Below are 20,424 nucleotides of genomic sequence, written 5' to 3'. Positions count from 1 at the left end.
CCTCAGTTGTCTTTTTTTTACACGTATATTCTTTCTCAAATTTTTTCTAAAATTATCAGTCTGAAAAAAGCTTTTATTCTTGACAATAGTATATGCGTTTTCCCTTATAAAAGTAGCCCTCCTTATTGATACATTTAAAAATTTTCACTTACATGTCTTCATCTCTAGTACTGTTGATTTGTTTTATAAGGTGTGGGTATATTTCTCCCAATTAAGAATTATTTATAGTTTTGAGACATTTGAGCTTTTGCCTTTCCCTTCCCTTCCCTCCCCTCCCCTCCCCTTCCCTTCCCTTTCCCTTCCCTTTCCTTTAATTTTGACGGACTCTGCCCTGTCGCCCAGGCTGGAGTGCAGTGGCACGATCTTGGCTCACTGCAACCTCCGCCTCCTGGGTTCAAGCGATTTTCCTGCCTCAGCCCCCCGAGTAGCTGGGACTACAGGCTCGTGTCAACATGCCCGGCTAATTTTTTGTATTTTTAGTAAAGACTGGGTTTCACCGTGTTAGCCAGGATGGCCTCAATTTCCTGACCTCGTGATCTGCCCGCCTCGGCCTCCCAAAGTGCTGGGATTACAGATATGAGTCACTGCGTCCGTCCCGAAATTTTTGTTATGTCGAGTTTAACCTTTTTAATATTACGTGTAAGAGATATTTGGAATCAAAAATCAAATCTTCTTCCAAGGATGTTATATTTTTAAATGTTTTTAGAGTCTGGTAATACTATCTTCTACTTTTTCAAGAAGTTGCTACATTAATAATTGGTATTTCACTGAATTATTTCTATCAGAGGGTATGCCAAATGGAGTTTCCCAGAAAGTAGTATGTTAGTGTAAAATAGGAAACTTACTGCCTGGACTTTAATCAAGAAGGGACTCTGTACAGCATAGAATTATATTACTATCCTCTCGTCAACCAACAGCACAATAGAAAACATTGACTATGATGGAGTCCGCAAAAAAGATAACAAGCACTTAGATCAATTTTGAGACAAATTTAATATGATGTTTTAAAAAGAGAAGGGAAAAATAAAACAAAAGTACTTCCATAGCAATGGGCAATATGTATGCAGTAATTTGCAGTACACTCTGAAAAAAACCTTCAATTTGTTTCAATTAATAAATTGAATATATTAATTAATAAAGCATATATTAAAATTAATAAAGCATATATTAAAATCAATTAATCAATTGATTTTATAATAATAAAGCATATATTAATTGTATGCTTTCAATTAATCAATTAATAAAGCATATATTAATAATCAGTAAATAAAATCGATTAATAACACATTTTCAATTAATAAATCAATTAATAAAGCATATATTGAAATTGCCTTTATATTTTCAAATGCAATGACAAATCACTTTCTCGAGACAAATCAAATTCCTGCAAGATGTAGTGACCGATTTCAGCACAGACAGTATGGAACAAGAAGCTCTTGTCAATATATAAGAGAATCAACAGAACCTGGATTGAAAAGTGTATGGAAAGAAGAGAGTACTGGGAATGTATAGAATATAGTCCTTTAACTACTGGCCTTAGGGTTCCTGCTTGTTATTTAGTCAGAAGGAGGCTTACCTTTATGTATGAATATACTCCAAGGTAAGTGCACAATATTGCTTTACAAAACGCTTTTTCACATCCGGTGCCTATGTATTAGTTATTATTTGCCTTACATTGATCTGCACACTAGGAAAAGACAGCAATAGACAAGGAAAAGTCCCTGCTTACAAGGAACTTTTCATGGAGAAAATAGACAATACATTCATAAAAAAGATAAATATATATAGCAGTTTAAAGGAGTGAAATGCTGTGGAAAAAAAGAAAAACATGTTACAACTTTTATAAGAAGAATATATTAGACATTTATGCAAAAGCTTATTTGAAATGACAAAGGGAACCCTTGGAAGATCGAGGGGAGGAGTGTCCCTGGTAGATGGAATAATAAAGGGAAAGGCTTTGGCATATGTGAGAAACAAGAAGATAGTGAAATGAGAGTCTAATGAGAGTCTAATGAATATCGTCAGGTGGTAGAAGATGAAGTTGTAAAAGTAGGTGGGGTTAAGATTACATGGATATGGTATACCATGGTAAGGAATTTAAAACATTTTAAAATCTCTCTCTCTCACTTTTTTGAGATGGGATCTCATTATGTTGCCCAGGCAGGTTTCGAACTCCTAGGCTCAAGCAGTCTTCCCACTTCAGCCTCCAAAGTAGCTTGGATTACAGGCATGCACCACCATACCAGGCTTTAACATTTTTTATCCTGTGAATTAATAGATTACTTATTTTATTTTTGTTTTTGTCAAATTCTCAGTTCAATATAATCTAGGAATTATATCTCTATATAACTGAATTAAGTGAGCCCTGTCTAATCTATTAGAGTTATGATTCTGGTCCCCAGAGTGGACAAAATCAGATACGCAACACATTTAAGAGAATTCTGCCTCAATTTGGCTATTACTACTTATGTGTATTTACATGTAACACAGTAATCTACCATAATCCACCAAATGATAATGTTTATTAAACTAAAAAATATTATGTAGAAAAGCAAAATGCAATTATTTCAAGTACTAATATATTGATTGAAGCACAGAGAAAAATGGTAAAAGTCCATAAATCAATTTGATGAAAAATATAAGAGCAAAAAATTAGAAACGTGTAAATACTCCACAGAAGTAATTGGGGAGATGACTGAAATGCCCGAAGTAATGCAGAATAGAGGTTAGATTATTGTAATTTAGTTATTAAAGAGAAAGGGAACTCCTAAAGGCTGGAGAACTTGGAACATCTCAGATTACATACCTTGTTATTATTATTAGTGCCTTAAAATGTAAGTGGATGGAGAGGAAGATAGGACAAAGGAATGTATTAGGATTTATTTTGTCATATGTGGTAAAATCCAGGTCAAATTAGTTTTTCATAAAATGCTAATTTGACTCATAAATAAAATCTGCAACAGGGAATCTGGCTTTAGCTACAGTTGGGTTCAAGAGTTAAAGTGACACCATCAAGCGCACTCTCTATCTCAGCTCTGCTTTCGTTCTCATGCTGTCCTCACATATTGACAATGGTTGCCAGTAGGAATTCTGAGTTAACATTCTACCAGTTTAGACACCATTTCAAAAAAGAGTGTGTCTTTCTGACAAAGGCAGCATTCCTGGGATTGAGTCTGATTAGTATGGCTCGGGTCACGTCCTACACTATACCGATCACTATGACTGGAGGAATTAGACATCCTCTGTTTTTGTGGGCAAGACCTCTTCCATGTTTATCTTTATTTTCAGAGGATTGGGTCAGCCCCACATGAACAATATAGACTGAGAGTGAGGGACTGTTGGTTCATCAAAAGAAAAATATGCATATTTCTATTAATATATATTACACAGAGCTGTCAATTGGATGGCAATATTGTGCAGGGATGCTGCACAACAAAAACAATATATATCCACTTCAAAGTGACTGAGAAAGGAAACAAAGAAGAGAAGAGAAAGGAAGAGAATGAAAACATATGGAGGAGAGGAGAGAGAGGAGCAGAATATAGAGAAAGTACAGAAAATCAGAGGAGAGGAGAGAGACACACACATGGCGGGAAAGAGAAGAGAAGAGGAGACTGAGTGAAAGAGAGATTCATTTTAATGAACAGCATCAATATTTTTATAGGGCCAATTTGCAGACCTGCTTACTGCTATAAACCCAGCAGATAAGGCACTATTAAGAAGGTTACATGACCATGAAAATTTTATGTTGAAAAGAATGGGAATCTAATATTTGGTTTTGCAAACACACAAGGTCTCGTGACAGTAGGTTTTGCAGCATCTAAATACAAAAGACAAGCTCTGTTGCTCCTTTGAGGATATCGCATACCCAAGGCTTTTCACATTTTCAATAAATGCAGATGTCTGCTCAGGACTTTCTTTACAGCCTCTTTGACCTCTTTATTCCTGAGGCTATACATCATGGGATTTAACATTGGGGTTACCACTCCATAAGACAGCCCAATAATCTCATCAGACGTGTTAGTGTTCTTTGACTTGGGTTTCATGTACATAAAAAGGGCTGAACCATAGAGTAAGATGACCACAACTGAGTGTGCTGAACAGGTAGAAAAGTCCTTCTTCCCTCAGCAGAATTAATTATCAGGATGGAAGAGAGAATAAACATATAGGAGATGAAAATTAACAGTAGAGAAATCACCAGTAAAACAACATTTGTCACTGTTGTGATAAGCACATTGATGGTGATATCTGAACAAACAAGTTTTAGAAGGGCCAAGATTTCACAGGTAATATGATCAATGACATTATTCTCACAGAAAGGCAATGTCATTGTCAGAACTGTTTGCATTAGGGAGGTCAGACAGCCTATGATCCAGGACTAGGCAGCCATTTGCACATACAGCACTCTGTTCCTGATGATGGAGTACCTCAGTGGGTTGCAGATGGCCACATAGTGGTCAAAGACCATCACAGCCAGGAGGACACGCTCAGTGGAGCCCAAGCCAAGGGAAACAACCATCAGCAGAGCACAGACAGCGAAGGAGATGGATTTTCTTTCCGACATAAATATAATAAGCATTGGAGGAATGGATGATGATGTGTAACAGATGTCCAAGAATGAGAGGTTTCCAAGAAAGAAATACATGGGGAGTATGGAGGTGAGAATCCAGGATCCTGATGATAATGAGGAGGCTATTTCCCAGGAGGATTATCAGGTACATGATGAGGCAGAGCATTAACAGAAAAAGCTGGAGCTCTAGATATTGGGGAAGCCCCACCAGAAAGAATTCAGTCACTTGTCTCCATGTGTTCTAGGTCACCTGCCTGCTGGGTATAGAAAAGGACATGATTCAGGTAAATTGAAATCTTTGATACACCAAACTCTGTAAATCTGTACATCTACAGATTTTGAACACAAATTTGCTTCCAATATTGTGTTTGATTCTTAGAATATTCCTAGTAAGCAATATCCAGTGTGGATATTGTACTAGTTTTATTGATTATGAAAAGTAAGACATTGAGAAACCCAGTGTATATTAGGACTACACAGCAGCACAGTCAAAGCTACCAATACTGCCAGAATTCTTCTGGGAAGTGTCAAATAAAGTTTAGGAACATGCTCCTTTCCAATGTAGAAGATATTTTGAACTTAAAGCTGTTTTTTTTTTTTTTTTTTTAATGAAACTCGCCTCTGTTTAAAATGTTATTTATAGACTGCCAGTGACATCATTTAACCTGGATGTAGCTTTGGTAAGTTGCTTATTTTTCTGAGTCGCAGATAGTTCATAGTAAACTTGGAAAAAGCAATGATTATTTCTTAGAGTACAGTTAGAATTAAATTAGCTAAAATATTAGGTGCCTAGAACCTAATGGTTCCAACATGGCGTGTGTGTGTGTGTGTGTGTGTGTGTGTACGCATATATGTAATATAATTATATTTACCTTATACGAGATATAATATTAAATGTATTTTTATATACATGCATATTATGAATTATAGTATAATATTTAGATCTACCAATCTCAAAAGGAAAAAATAGATTTAGCTTTTTAAAGGTAAAAGGTTTAAAGTTTGAAACCACACTTGACAGACTGTGAACACTTTCGTTCCCAGTGAGACATTTCACTGCACTTCTTTCAAAAACCTGTTAGGAGTCTGAGAATCATTAGAGGACTGTTCTAGAAGCTTCCAGAGATTAAGGACTCTAGGTCCCAGCATGTACAGCTTTTTTCCAGGGCCTGGGATTCTCTGTTCTTAAGTGTAGTATTACTCCCATTTTACAAAGTAGGAAACAGAGACAAAGAAAAGTTTAAGTAACTTTCTCAAGGTCATACAGATAGTAAATAAATAAAGCCAGAATTCAATATCTAGCCATCTGGCTATAGAATAAACCCTTTTGCCCACAATACACTACTCTCTTTCACTGGTTACTACATAGATTCCACGCAAGAGAAGACTATTACAAAAATGTATCTTCTGTTGGGGTACAGTGAGACAGCAAACAGCACTTACTTGTGATTCTGATCATATGTGATGTGATGGAGAACTCTGAAGGCTAGGCCACTTACTTTTTCCTGTAGTCTTTGATTGTGGTCTGCTCAGTTTTCTTTTCTTTTCTCTCTCTCTCTCTCTCTTTTTTTTTTTTTGAGACGGAGTCTTGCTGTGTCGCTTGGGCTGGAGTGCAGTGGCGTGATCTCAGCTCACTGCAACCTCTACCTCCCAGGTTCAAGTGATTCTCCTGCCTCAGCCTCCTGAGTAGCTGAGATTACAGGCATGCCCCACCACTTTTTTAGTGGAGATGGGGGTCATATCATATTGGCCAGGCTGGGCTTGAACTTCTGGCCTCAAGTGATACTCCCACCTCAGCCTCCCAAACTGCTGGGATTACACACATGAGCCACCTTGCCTGGCCTGCTCAGTTTTCTATGTGTAGAAGCCAATTTCACAACTATGAAAAAAAGCATGATCAAGAATAATGATGCAAAAGTCCTTTTCATAAACTTTGCCTTTTTTTCTTTTCTTTTCTTTTCTTTTTCCTTTTGAGACAGAGTCACACTCTGTTGCCCAGGCTGGAGTGCAGTGGTGCAATCTCCGCTCACTGCAACTTCCGCCTCCCAGATTCAAGCGATTCTCCTGCTTCAGCCTCCCAAGTAGTTGGGATTATAGGCATGCACCACCACACCCAGCTAATTTTGTATTTTGTATTTCACCATGTTGGCCAGGATGGTCTTGAACTCCTGCCCTCAGGTGATCCACCCGCCTCAGCCTCCCAAAGTGCTGGGATTACAGGTGTGAGCCACTACACCTGGCCCACCTCTCCCTTTATCAGTCACATATCTAAAATCCCATAGCCCTTGCCCTCACTCTGCAAATCTAAATGCAGCTTAGAGTCTTTTGAGAAACTACTCCCATCTACAACGTTAGTGCCACATCTTTGAAAACTCAATGTGCTCCATTTGTTTGATATTCATTACATTGGTATGTCCAAGTACTGTGTTAAGATGTCTTATATAAAGGACTGTGTCTCATACATTGTTACTCTATTGCCATAAGAACTGTATTTACACTGGACTCTCCTTGTGGAATGAGAATATTTCTTACTGATCTTATTCTGACCCTACAACCACATTTTTGCTTTGACCTTTGTAATCTTGGAGAATAGTAAATGAAAAGGAAAATCCCTATGATATAATGTTGTGTTAAAAAGAATGTCTTGACTGGGCATGGTGGTTCACGCTTGTAATCTCAGCACTTTGGGAGGCCGAAGTGGGCAGATCATGAGGTCAGGAGTTCGAGACCAGCTTGGCCAATATGGTGAAACCCCGTCTCTATTAAAAATACAAAAATTAGCTGGGTGTGGTGGCACGTGCCTGTAGTCCCAGCTACACAGGAGGGTGAAGCAGAAGAATTGCTTGAACCCAGGAGGTGGAGGTTGCAGTGAGCCGAGATCGTGCCACTGCACTGTAGTCTGGGTGACAGAGTGAGACTCTGTCTCAAGAAAAAAAAAAAAAAAGAAGAATGTCTCATAACCATATAAATGATCACAGTTTTTATATATGTGACTGAAAGAAGTTACATTGAAATCTTAACTAGTTTCCCCCCCCCCCGGAATGTGGTACTTGGAGGGATTATTACTGTTCTTTTTTTTGCCTCATTTTCTAATTTTTTGAAAAGAATGTATATTTTCTGATTATAAAAATACATAATATTTTAAATTTTCCTTTGAAGGAAACAGTGGTGAGAGTTTGAAGAATTTTGGTCCAATTTTCACTAATACCCAAGAATCAGTGAGAATAGTTACTGGAAAGGAAATTGGAGAAAGGCTTTCTATTGATTTATGACATAAATTGACTTAATGCCATTGAATGTTCTGACTTTAAGAGATCAACTTCACAAATACATTCACTCAGAAGACACACTAACACAGTCCCAATTCTTGGATTAGGATTCTAGAGCTCACCACTTAGGAAGTGGCTAAAGTAGGCAGTGTAGGTAGGATGATAAGACACCCAACTATATCATACAGTAAAAAGAGGAGACAGAGGAGATACCCATGATGGGAAGGGGTAGGGGAATAATAGCAATTACTATTACCTCAGTTTCATTTCTTCCAAAAAAGGGTAAAGTTCCAGTGCCCCTGGCTCTCTGTTTTTTTGGACATCTCTCTCCAAAGGGTCGGTCTGGTCTTTAGACTGATGCTCAGCATCGAATATCATCTATAGATGAAAAGCAAACTCTGCTTGAGAAATATGATTTTGAAGTGCTCACCCTTCTCCCCATGTTTACCAATAAGAAAGAGTAGTATTTTGCCTGTAAAGCATATGTACTCACCCAGATTCCCTCCTTTTAACCAAAGAAATTCTCAAAACAGACTGTGCCCTCAGAAGGAAATTGAATTCACTAAGTATTGTATCCTATCTCCTGCTCCAGCTGGATTTTCCTGCTATTTATATAATAACTTATTCTTCACAATATCCAACATCCCTGGTACTAGAGCTCCAGCGTTTGTCCGAATAAATGAGCCCTTCTGAGCCCCAAAGGAGCTAATAACGAGCAGCAGGGCTCTAGTTAGAACAAGGCCTCTTCTCTCCCTCTCGTATGGTTTAGAGAATTGTCCTGGGTTTTTTCATCCATATTTCTGTTTTGTAACCAATAATACATATTTGTTGCTGGAAGTTTCAGTGAGCCATGGGCTCACTGCTGGGATTGATTCACCCCGCTGTCTTCATGTCCTCACCATCTTTAGGGCTATGCCACAGTGCAGTGCCCTTGAGTCTCTGTAAGCCTACTGTGCCCCAGTCCATGTACTCCATAGTCCCCTTTGACTGCTGACAAACAGAAGTATTGTGTCTTAGCTGGAGGACATACACTTCATTCTTAGCTCTTTGGCATATTAGCTGTACAAACTATGGGCAAAACACTTTGTGTCTCCAAGCATGATGTGCGCTATGTAAATCGGGGCAACAGTACCTATTCATACAATTGTTGTGAGGATGAACATAACATACCTGAAATTTCTTGGCATAGATCAAGTGCACAATATATGTTAATTTAATCTGAATCCCTAGGCTAATATTCTTTCATTTCCCATGATAAGAAGTGACTTACTTAAAATGACATTCATATATATCCATGGTATTTCCTTTACTCAGTAATTCCTTGCATTTTTTATTGTGTTATCCAGCATTTTAAAATCAAATAACTTATTCATAATTCCCTGTCCCCATTTACCTCTTTTTTTTCGGGAAATACTTCTTCCCAGCTTTGCCTTAATGTTCCCTTTTCAAGCTTCTGTATAGCGTCCTCATCTTCTCCACTCACAATAGACAGCACAACTTATTGGGATTTCAGTCTCTTTCAACACAGGGAAAACGTTCTCCCTCTTTTTCATCAGTGTTTTGCTAACTTCTTGTGTCTACATACTAAAGTCACTGTAGCTGCTCCTCCTCAATCAGTTGACTTTTCAACTCTCTCTCTTTGAGCTGGAGCCATACTCTAGAACCCATAGTCAAGTATCTCACAATCACAACTCTTAGTAGTGGCATGGGAAAGATAAACAGTAAAGCTTTCAGGCCCAATAGAAGTCTTGCCATAAGTTTATATCCAATAGTAAATTAATGTGTCACATAAGTACTTTCTTTCCTCTAAGCCCCAATATTTCCAGAGGACCTGCCAGTGGCTCTGGTAGCCAATTTAAATACTCCTTGGTTTTCTTCTGAGAGACTGTAATCCCAGAAGTGATTTCAAGTTCAATCTTTAAATAATGTGAAAGATAGTGACTTCTAGATACATTAGGGCTAATATCTCAAAGATCTGATTATACCTAACTTTTTTTTTTCTTTTTCTTTTTTTTTTTCCTTTTCTTTTTTGAGAAGAAGTCTTGCACTGTCGCCCAGGCTGGAGTGTAGTGGTGCGATCTCCGCTCACTGCAACCTCTGCCTCCTGGGTTCAAGCAATTCTCCTGCCTCAGCCTCCCAAGTAGCTGAAATTATGCCTGCCACCATGCCTGGCTAATTTTTTGTATTTTTAGTAGAGACAAGGTTTCACTATGTTGGTCAGGCTGGTCTTGAACTCTTGACCTTGTGATCCGCCTGCCTTGGGCTCCCAAAGTGCTAGGATTACAGGCATGAGCCACTGTGCTCGCCATACCTAACTTATTAAACAGTAATTTTCTTTCTTCTTTGAATTGCGACTTCCCTGATTATAATTATACAGATAATACATACTTAGAATAGAAAATTTGAGAAATTCCAAAAAATCTAATGGAGGTAAGAAAATCACTCATAATTACAGGTGTAAATATTAATATATTTCTGTGCATATACTGTGTTTACATGCTTGAGAGCACACTGCATTTCTTGATTTATTACCTGATTTTTATTATGCATAATACACTGTATATATATTTTCATATTACTTTTTAAGACATTTTAAACAAATTCTAATATTTTAAAATGGAAAACAGGAAAAAAAAAGCCCCTACATATAACAAGTGGAAATTAAATAGTTTTCTGCTGGATTCTCAGCAACCTTTCGCTTTTCTTTACCTTTTTGAGGTTAATAATACTGGATGACTAGGCTCACAGATTCTTTTCACTTTCTCCACCCTGAGAGTTAAGGCCCATTTCCACTGTCAGAAGTTCTCATAATGCCCTTTTATAAAATGAAAAATGAGTGTGATGTATACTTTTTCTTAGTGAGACAAAGCACACATAGGGTGTAATAACCAAAGCTATGAACTCACAGCATCAAGGGACAACACAGTCCTGCCATGGTTTTCCAAGAGGCTTCTCCAACTCCACTCATTCTCTGTCAACTTTCTGGTTCCAGATGCTGCTGTGATACTTCCAGGTCTTCGTGTTTTAAACTTAACCACACTTACATTTTTGTAAGCACCTCTGCAATTGTGTAGGCCTGAATTAGAAGAACATTCACAATTCATTTAATATTTGGAGAACACACATATATAAGGCCCTTTGCTAAATTTTGATGCCAAAAAAACTTGATGTCCACTCAATGTTGTAGGAATATACAAAGATGAAAAGACTCTACCTCTTGAGGCAGACACTGGCAATATTTCAGAAAAGCATGTTGGAGTAACAATACTTCTCAGGTTCTTCTTGGAAAGTGGAATTTGACTCAATATTGCTATTTTCTTTTAGCAGACTGTAATTCAGCAGGACTCCATTTTCAAACTTGTCTTTCGTGAGCTGGGCAGCAATGGAAATAAATCTTTGTTCAGGTCTTTTAGGCTTAACATCACTTAATGTATAGTTTAGAGATCAGTTGGTATTTGGGTAGAGTTTACACAAAAATTTGAGGCTCTCATTGGTCTGTCTGCCGCTTTTCTGTGGTTTTATCTTCCAAATTTTCAACTTTCATGGCCTTCATGAACTCTGTCCTGTTCCTTCAGGAGAGTAAGACTGATGTTTTTTTTTTGAGACGGAGTCTTGCTCTGTCGCCCAGGCTGGAGTGCAGTGGTGCGATCTCGGCTCACTGCAAGCTCCGCCTCCCGGGTTCACGCCATTCTCCTGCCTCAGCCTCCCGAGTAGCTGGGACTACAGGCGCCCGCCACCTCGCCTAGCTAGTTTTTTGTATTTTTTAGTGGAGACGGGGTTTCACCGTGTTAGCCAGGATGGTCTCGATCTCCTGACCTCGTGATCTGCCCGTCTCGGCCTCCCAAAGTGCTGGGATTACAGGCTTGAGTCACCGTGCCCGGCCAAGACTGACGTTTTCTACCTGGATTTTAGTTACCCTGTAAAATGATGCTGACTGGGTCCTTCTTTTATCTTAAAACCAGCAAAAGGAAATCATCCATGCTCCCATTCAGTTTCTGGATGCTTTTGGCCACTTCAGGAAAGTGTATGTATGTGTGTAAGTATATATTTATGTATTTGTTGTGGTAAGAGCATGTCACGTGATAATATGAGATGTACTCTCTTAACACATTTTTAAGCATGCAATATAGCATCGTTAACTATGAGCACTGTGTTGTACAACAGATATCTAGAAGATATTAACCTTTTCTAATCAAAACTGTTATATTTGTTGAATAGCAACTCTTCATTTCCATCTACCCCCTACCCAGCCCCTGGAAACCATCATTCTGTTTTCTGCTTCTGTGAATTTGGTTATTTTAGATACTTGATATAAGTGTAAACCTACAGTATTTGTCTTGCAGTGACTAGTTTATCTTACTTAGCATAGTGTTATCAGGGTTCATCCATGTTACTGCATATGGCAGGATTTCCTTTTTTTTTTTTTTTTTTTGAGATTGAGTCTCACTCTTGTTGTCCAGGCTGGAGTGCAATGGCATGATCTTGGCTCACTGCAACCTTTGCCTCCCAGGTTCAAGTGATTCTCCCGCCTCAGCCTCCAGAGTGGCTGGGGTTACAGGCACCTGCCACCACACCTGGCTAATTTTTGTGTTTTTAGTAGAGACGGGGTTTCACCATGTTGGCCAGGTGGATTTCCTTCTTTTTAAAGGCTGAATAATATTCCATTATATATATAAAATGGAATATATATATATCTTTATATATATGGAATATATATCTCTCTCACTATCTATCTATCTATCTATCTATCTATCTATCTATCTATCTATATCTCATATGTACACATGTTTTCTTTATCCAGACATCTGTTGCTGGACATTTAGGTTGTTTCCATATTTAGACTATTGTGAACAATGCTGAATAACATTGGCATAAAATATCTTTTGAAGATTCTGATTTCAGGAAGTTTCTTTTTCCCTGTAAAGTAAAAAAAAAAAACCATTTTTACTTATATTATTACCTATAATAGTCTAGGTGTTTATTGGGGATACAAAATTAACAAGATACTATTCTTGTTTTAGGGATATCATCAGTCTAGTGAAGAAATGAATGTATCTTTATATAAATGTCACCCTTCAAGAGTATAGAGGCCGGGTGTGGTGGCTCACACCTGTAATCCCAGCACTTTGGGAGGCGGAGGCAGGCGGATCATGAGGTCAGGAGTTTGAGACCAACATGGTGAAGCCCCAGCTCTACTAAAGATACAAAGAATTAGCTGGGCGTGGTCCACATGCCTGTAATTCCAGCTACTTGGGAGGCTGAGGCAGAATTGCCTGAACCCAGGAGGCAGAGGTTGCAGTGAGCCAAGATTGCGCCACTGCCCTCCAGTCTGGGGGACAGAACAAGACTCCGCCTCAAAATAAAAAAAAAAAAAAAAAAAAGAAAAAAAGAGCATATATTCAGTTATTTCAATGAAAGCTTTATGAGTGCAAGGACTTAAAAAACATTCTATTGAGGTACAATTGACATAACAAAAAGTTACACATATTTAATGTATGCAATTTAATGAGTTTGAAGATAAGCATACAACCAGGAAACCATTACCACAATCTATGCCATAAACAATCCATTGCCTCCAAAAGTTTTCTATTGCACTCTTTATCTACTACTATTCTTATTGCTCTGTGTGAAAAGAACAGTTCCCTGAGGTGAGCAGCAACTGAAATAATCACCTCCAATGAGAAATTTAAAAAATATTTTTCGTAGAGTGTACCGTTGTTATCTGCAGGGGAGTTGGTCCAAATGCTATTATTGGAAGATTCCATTATATATTTTATGTATTTTTCCACATCTATGTTATAAGTGAAATAAGCCAAAAAAGTTTTATCTGCTTGTACTGTTCTTATCTGAATATGAAATAAAAATAAATGGATCAGGCAGCTTTCTCAATTTTTTTTTTTTTTTTTTTTGCTAAATAACTTGAATAAGATGATGACTGTTTGTTTCTTGACAATTTAGTGAACTCATAAGTAAAACTGTCTGGCAGCAGGAACTATTAAGGTTCAATTGAGGCTAATGAAAATAAAGATATCCTTTTATTTTCCCATCTAAGTTACTAGGCCCCTTGAATTCTATTCATAGGCATCCTTTGGGATCAAGAGCCACTGCTCTAGAGAATATACCAAGGAGATGATTTTCTGGGTCAGTCTGTATACACATTCATGTCTCTTGTAATTTCTGTTTATTTTAAAAGCTTTTTTTGTTCATTTGTTTCCTTTGTTTGATTTTGGGTTATATATTCATCTTTGCTAAGTTTCCAAATTTGTACCCTAAATAGAAGTATATGAGGCTTTGCTTTGCATGATATTCTTGCCAATGCTCAGTATTGACCAACTTTTAAGTTATTACCAATCTAATCTGGTCAATTTGGAATAGCATCTTTTAAGACTCATGAGACAATAGGTATTGTTTGAAGAGTGGTGAAAAAAATTATATGAGGTGGACACAGGAAACGCTCTGCCTGAGATATTTCTACTTGGTTGTGTCACGAGGTTAGGTTCATGCAAATCTTCAGAAAGAAGCAGGATGGGTGAAGCCAATGTGGGCCCAACAGTTAGTTAGGGCAGTAACTGCATATATACTGTATATGTCTGTGAGTTTTTGGTTCATCCTTAAGTAGGTACTTTCAGGACTCCTTTGTAAATGCTGCTGAAGGAATCACAGCTTCTGTTATATCCTAAGGACACTAGATGGTGGCATAGACTAGCTTTTTCTTCCTCATTTCTTTTGCCCCATACTTGTAGTTGGAATTGTGGGATCAACTTGACCTGATCTTATTTGCTCTTCAAAATATTAATTCTTATGTTCACTGGCAATGAATCGAATTTGATTTCTCCTTATTCTTGTCAATACTTACGATGCTATAATTTAGTATTTAGTATATGACTATTTTGAAAGTATGTAATGTCTCATATTGTCATTATAAATGCATGTTGAATTTTATTAAATTTTCAGCATTTAGTAAAACAGACATGCTTTTTTCTCCTTTAATTGATATTCTTATAAATTAAATTAACATATTTTCTAATGTTAACATTTTCTTGCATCCCTGATATATATTTTACCTGGACATCAGGTATTATTATTTTGTGCATTGCTGGATTATGTTTGCTAGTATTTTATTTAAGATTTTTGTATCTATGTAGTAGAGTGGCTTATTTTTTCCCTTTTTTAATTGTCCAGTTTTTGTTTCACATAATGCCTGCTTCGAAAGATTGGTTCTAGAAGATCTTCCTCTTTTTCTATTTTCTGCAACAAATTAGATAGAGATATTTTATGCCCTTGAAAATTTATTATAATTTTCTAGGGAAACTGTTTGGGCCTGGCAATTTTTTAAACAACTCGTTCAAAATTCCTTGTCTTTGGGCTTTTTCCATTCTTTATTTATTTTTTTTCTAGAGCTTGAATTGGATGCTAAGCGCATGAACTTTCAACTTTTTGAATATTTAAGCCTATAAATTTTCTTCTAAACAGTTAAACTGAATCAACTGATTTTGATGGTAATTTTATTGTCCTAAAGTTGTAAATGTTTTATAATTTCCATTATTATTTTTTACTAATTAATGATTTACTTAGAAATGTGTTTCAAAATTTCCAATTATAAAATATATTTTGAGTTTTTAAAATTGATTTCTAATTGTATTTCATTGTGATAAGAAAATGTGGTTGAGTGCTATTAATATGTATTAAATCTTGCTTTCTGACCCAAGGAGTCAGTTTTATAAGTATATATTCCCTAGTTGTTTGAATGTAAAACTTGATAGATACTACATATTATATATTTTATCTTCTTCAGATGACTTTTATTCACTGTAGAATTTAAATTTTTTATTTTCACATTTTTAACCCATTAGAGAGTGTACATTAAAATCACTCACTTTTATTTTATTTTTAAAATATCATTAAATTTCTTTTTTAATTATGAATTTTTATGAGTACAGTAAGTATATACATTTATAGGGCACATGAGATATTTCGATGCAAGCATACAACGTGTAGTAATCACATTAGGACAAATGAGGTATCAATCACCTCAAGTATTTATCTTTTCTTTGTGTTGCAAACAATCCAATTATACCCTTTTAGTTATTTTAAAATGTACAATAAATTACTGTTGATTGTGGTCACCCTGTTGTGCTATCAGATGCTAGATTTTATTTATTCTATCTAACTATATTTTTGTGCAGATCAACCGTCCTTAGTTCTCCCTCACTTTATGCTTCCTACCCTCTGGTAACCATCATTCTACTCTCTACCTCCATGAGTTCAATGGCTTTAATTTTTAGCTCCCACAAATAAGTGGTTTGTCTTTCTGTGTCTAACTTATTTCACTTAACATAATAACCTCCAATTCCATCTATGTTGTGCAAGTAACAGGATCTCATTCTTTTTTATGGCTGAATAGTACTCCTTTGTGCATACGTGCCACATTTTCTTTATCCGTTTGTCTTTAGTGGACATTTAGGTTGCTTCAAAATTTTGGCTATTGTGAATAGAGTTGCAATAAACATGGGAGTGCAGATATCTCTTCAATATACTGCTTTCCTTTCTTTTGGGTATATACTTAGCAGTGGGACTGCTAGATCACATGGTAGCTCTATTTTTAGTTTTTTGAGGATCTTCCAAACTGTTCTCTATAGTGGTTGAACTAATTTACATTCGCACCAGTATTGTATGAGGGTTCCTCTTTCTCCATATCCTCGCTAGCATTTGTTATTGCCTGTTTTAGATATAAGTCATTTTAATTGGGGTAAGGGGATATTGTAGTTTTGATTTGCATTTCTCTGATGATCAGTGATATTAAGCACCTTTTCCTATACCCCTTTGCCATTTGTATGTCTTCTTTTGAGAAATGTCTACTCAGATTTTTTGCTCAATTTTTAATTGGATTACAAGACTTTTTTCTATAGAGTTGTTTGAGCTCCTTGTATATCTGTTTATTAATCCCTTGTCAGATGGGTTGTTTGCAAATATTTTCTCCCATTCTGTGGGTTGTCTCTTTGTCTTGTTGATTGTTTCCTCTGCTGTACAGAAGCTTTTAAACTTGATGTGATCTCATTTGTTCATTTTTCCTTTGGTTGTCTGTGGTTGTGGGATATTACTCAATAAATCTTTGCCAAATCCTACGCCCTAGAGAGTTTCCCCAGTGTTTTCTTGTAGTAGTTTCATAGCATGATGTCTTAGATTTAAGTCTTAATTCATTTTGATATGATTTCTGTGTATGATGAGAGATAGGGTTCTAGGTGCATTTTTCTGCGTATGGCTATCCAGTTTTCCTAGCACCATTTATTGAAGAGACTGTCCTTTCTCCACTGTTGTTCTTGGCACCTTTGTTGGAAATGAGTTCCCTTTAGATGTATAAATTTGTTTCTGGGTTCTCCAGAATGTTCCATTGGTCTATGTGTCTGTTTTTATGCCAGCACTATGCTGTTTTGGTTACTACAGCTCTGTATTTTAATTTGAAGTCAGGTAATGTGATTCTTCCAGTTTTGTTCCTTTTTCTCGGGATAGCTTTGGCTATTCTGGGTATTTTGTGGTTCCATATAAATTTTAGGATTACTTTTTCTGTTTTTTTTGAAGAATGTCATTAGTATTTTGATAAGGATTGCATTGAATCTATAGATTGCTTTGGGTAGTATGAACATTTTAACAGTATTGATTCTTCCAATCTATGAACATGGAATATCTTTCCATTTTTTTTTGTGTGTGTGTCCTCTTTAATTTCTTTTATCAATATTTTATCATTTTTATTGTAGATATCCTTCACTTCTTTGGTTAAGTTTATTCCTAGGTATTTTATTTCATATGTAGCTGTTGTAAATGGGATTACTTTCTCGATTTCTTTTTCAGATTGTTTGCTGCTGGCATATAGAAATGCTACCAATATTTGTGTGTTGATTTTGTATCCTGCAACTTACTGAATTTAATTCTCAGTTTTAATAGTTTTTTTCTGGAGTCTTTAGGTTTTCCAAATATAAAATCATATCATCTCCAAGGATAATTTGACTTTTCATTTCCAATTTGAATGCCCTTTATTTCTTCCTGTTGTCTGATTGCTCTAGCTAGGATTTCCAGTACTATGTTAAATAACAGTGGTGAAAGTGGGCATTGTTGTCATGTTCCAGATATAATAGGAAAGGCTTTCAGTTTTTTTCCATTCAGTAAGATACCATCTGTGGGTCTGTTGTATACGGTTTTTGTTATGTTGAGATATGTTCCTTCTATACCCAGTTTTTGAGGGTTTGTATCATGAAGAGATGTTGAATTTTATAAAATGCTTTTTTAGCATCAGTTGAAATTATCCTATGGTTTTTGCCCTTCATTTTGTTGATATGATGTATCACATTGATTGATTTGCATATGTTGAACCATCTTTGCATCTCTAGGATAAATCTCACTTGGTCATAATAAAGTTTTTAATGTGTTGTTGACTTTGATTTGCTAGGATTTTGTTGAGGATTTTTGCATCAATGTTTATCAGGGATATTGTCCTGTAGTTTTCTTTTTCTTTTTTTTTTTCATGTATCTTTATCTGGTTCTGGTATCATGGTAACACTGGGTTTATAGAATCAGTTTGGAAGCTTTTTTTTTTTTTTTTTTTAATAGTTTGAGTAGGACTGGCCTTAGTTCTCTAAATGTTTGGTAAAAGTCAGCAGTGAAGACATGGGATCCTGGGATTTTCATTGCTGGGAAAGAAAAAATTATTATTATTTTGGCTTCAGTCTCATTACTTGTTATAGATCTGTTGAAGTTTTGGATTTCTTTATGGTTTAATCTTGGTAGGTTGTATATGTCTAGGAATTTATCAATTTCTTCTAGGTTTTTCAATTTATTGGCATATCATTGTTCATAGTAGCTTCTAGTGATCTAATGATCATTACGGGTTCATGAAGGAGCCATGTTATCAAAGATTCAGGGCTATATTTTCTACCCTCTTCCTTGCCTCTTTCAGTGATATGAAGTTACAACCAGGTGTTATGATTGCTCAGCTGTTTTGGTTCTTATGAATGTGCTTTTTATTGTGTGGATTGTTGTGCAATTTGGTGTTCCTGCAGAGAAGACAATTGGTGGAGGCTTCTAGTTGGCCATATTGCCTGCCTCCTCTCACTTTTATTTTATTTATTTTTTTGAGACAGAGTCTCACCCTGTCACCCTGGCTGGAGTACAGTGGCATGATCATGGCTTACTGTAGCCTTGATCAACTGAATCATTATTATAATTTAGCTACTATTAGTTTAGATAGCCTCTAATTAATAGTGTTGCATAATTTAATCATTGTTCTTTTAATCTCACATCTGTGTAAGAACATGAATAACATAGAGAAAGAAATAATTATTTCTTTCATCCAGGTTATAATTTAGTTTCTTTGCGTTGAACTTCAGTCATTTAGTTTTTATTAAAGTTACATATTAAAATAGATCATGAGAAATGTGAATACTAATGTAACTTAGTGGTTTTAAGAAACAGTGATGCTATACGATATATAGGCTGTTATCATGCAGATGCAGAGAAATAACATTATCAAAGGTATCTTTGTGATGTAATGAATATTGAATGTGAAATTAATTCCTGCAGAATAAATGCTGTAGGAATAACTAAGTTTCTTTTGCTAAGGTTTATACAATCTGACATGCCTTGGGGAATCTAGTTCCCTCAGAAGTAACTAAAAACAGATAAACTTTACCTGAAAACATATCATGTGAAAGAAGTTTGTTAATGACTTTCTCCTTATTACTTAGAGTTTAAATTTAGTAAACCTTCTGATACTTTTCTTTCCTTCCCATCCCCCAGGAATAGCAACTGAAATCCAGACAAGCATTCAGTATAGAAAACTAAGTTTCCAAGGGACCATTACATTTTATTTTGCATTGCTCCCTTGTTGGAGTTGTAAGCAACCTATTAAAATGTTTTTGTTTTTAAATAAAACTTTTTTCCTAAAGAAGGTTTAAATTTATAATGACACATTTGTTTTTATCCACTGACTAGTCTTGCCTGCATTAGAGTCTGTCTTGCATCATACATTCAACTTGACAAGTTTTCTGTCAATATAAATATGTACGTATGTAGTTTAATATTGGAAAGATCTCTTTCAGGGAACCCTGCAAAGACTGCTTTAATAAAGGATAACCTCTTGGTGATGATGTGAAAAAAAATTATTCTCCTTTTGTCATTTTGTTTATTTTATAAATTTAGATATTTGAACTTTCTAATCAGTGTCACATAAAATGCTACAATTGGGTGCAGCACACCAACATGGCACAGGTATACATATGTAACAAACCTGCACGTTGTGCACATGTACCCTAGAACTTAAAGTATAATAATAATAATAAAATAAATAAATAAAAGAGCACATGTACTTTAAATTAAACAAAATGTTACCAAGAAGGAATATTCTGATTATTTAGAACAAATGTACTTGACAAACATCAATTTCTGATTGTCTTATAAGTGCCTGAAATTATTAAAGCACCAGTTTCAAATAATAATATTCATGTTCACAAAATAGTATTGCTGACTTCTCTTGGTGAGTTCTACAGGACATTAGATTTCCTTCTTTTTTAATTAAAAAGAAATATTTTGCTT

At 36.0% G+C, this 20,424-nt stretch overlaps 2 protein-coding genes across 2 annotated transcripts in view; one reads left to right on the top strand and one right to left on the bottom strand.

Moving 5' to 3' along the window:
* LOC100999399 (olfactory receptor 13C2) overlaps nucleotides 1–20,424 on the top strand; it is a 164,075-nt gene that overhangs the window by 65,518 nt on the left and 78,133 nt on the right. The gene's annotated exons all lie outside the window — the stretch shown is intronic.
* LOC100998687 (olfactory receptor 13D1) lies at nucleotides 3,879–4,899 on the bottom strand. Its single transcript, XM_017949677.3, is given in 4 exon segments — nucleotides 3,879–4,114; nucleotides 4,117–4,648; nucleotides 4,650–4,797; nucleotides 4,799–4,899. Coding segments are annotated over 4 exon segments (1,017 nt in total).

The sequence above is a fragment of the Papio anubis genome, chromosome 13, assembly GCF_008728515.1.
Source record: "Papio anubis isolate 15944 chromosome 13, Panubis1.0, whole genome shotgun sequence".
NCBI lineage: Eukaryota > Metazoa > Chordata > Mammalia > Primates > Cercopithecidae > Papio > Papio anubis.
This window is presented reverse-complemented; position numbering and strand designations above follow the sequence as displayed.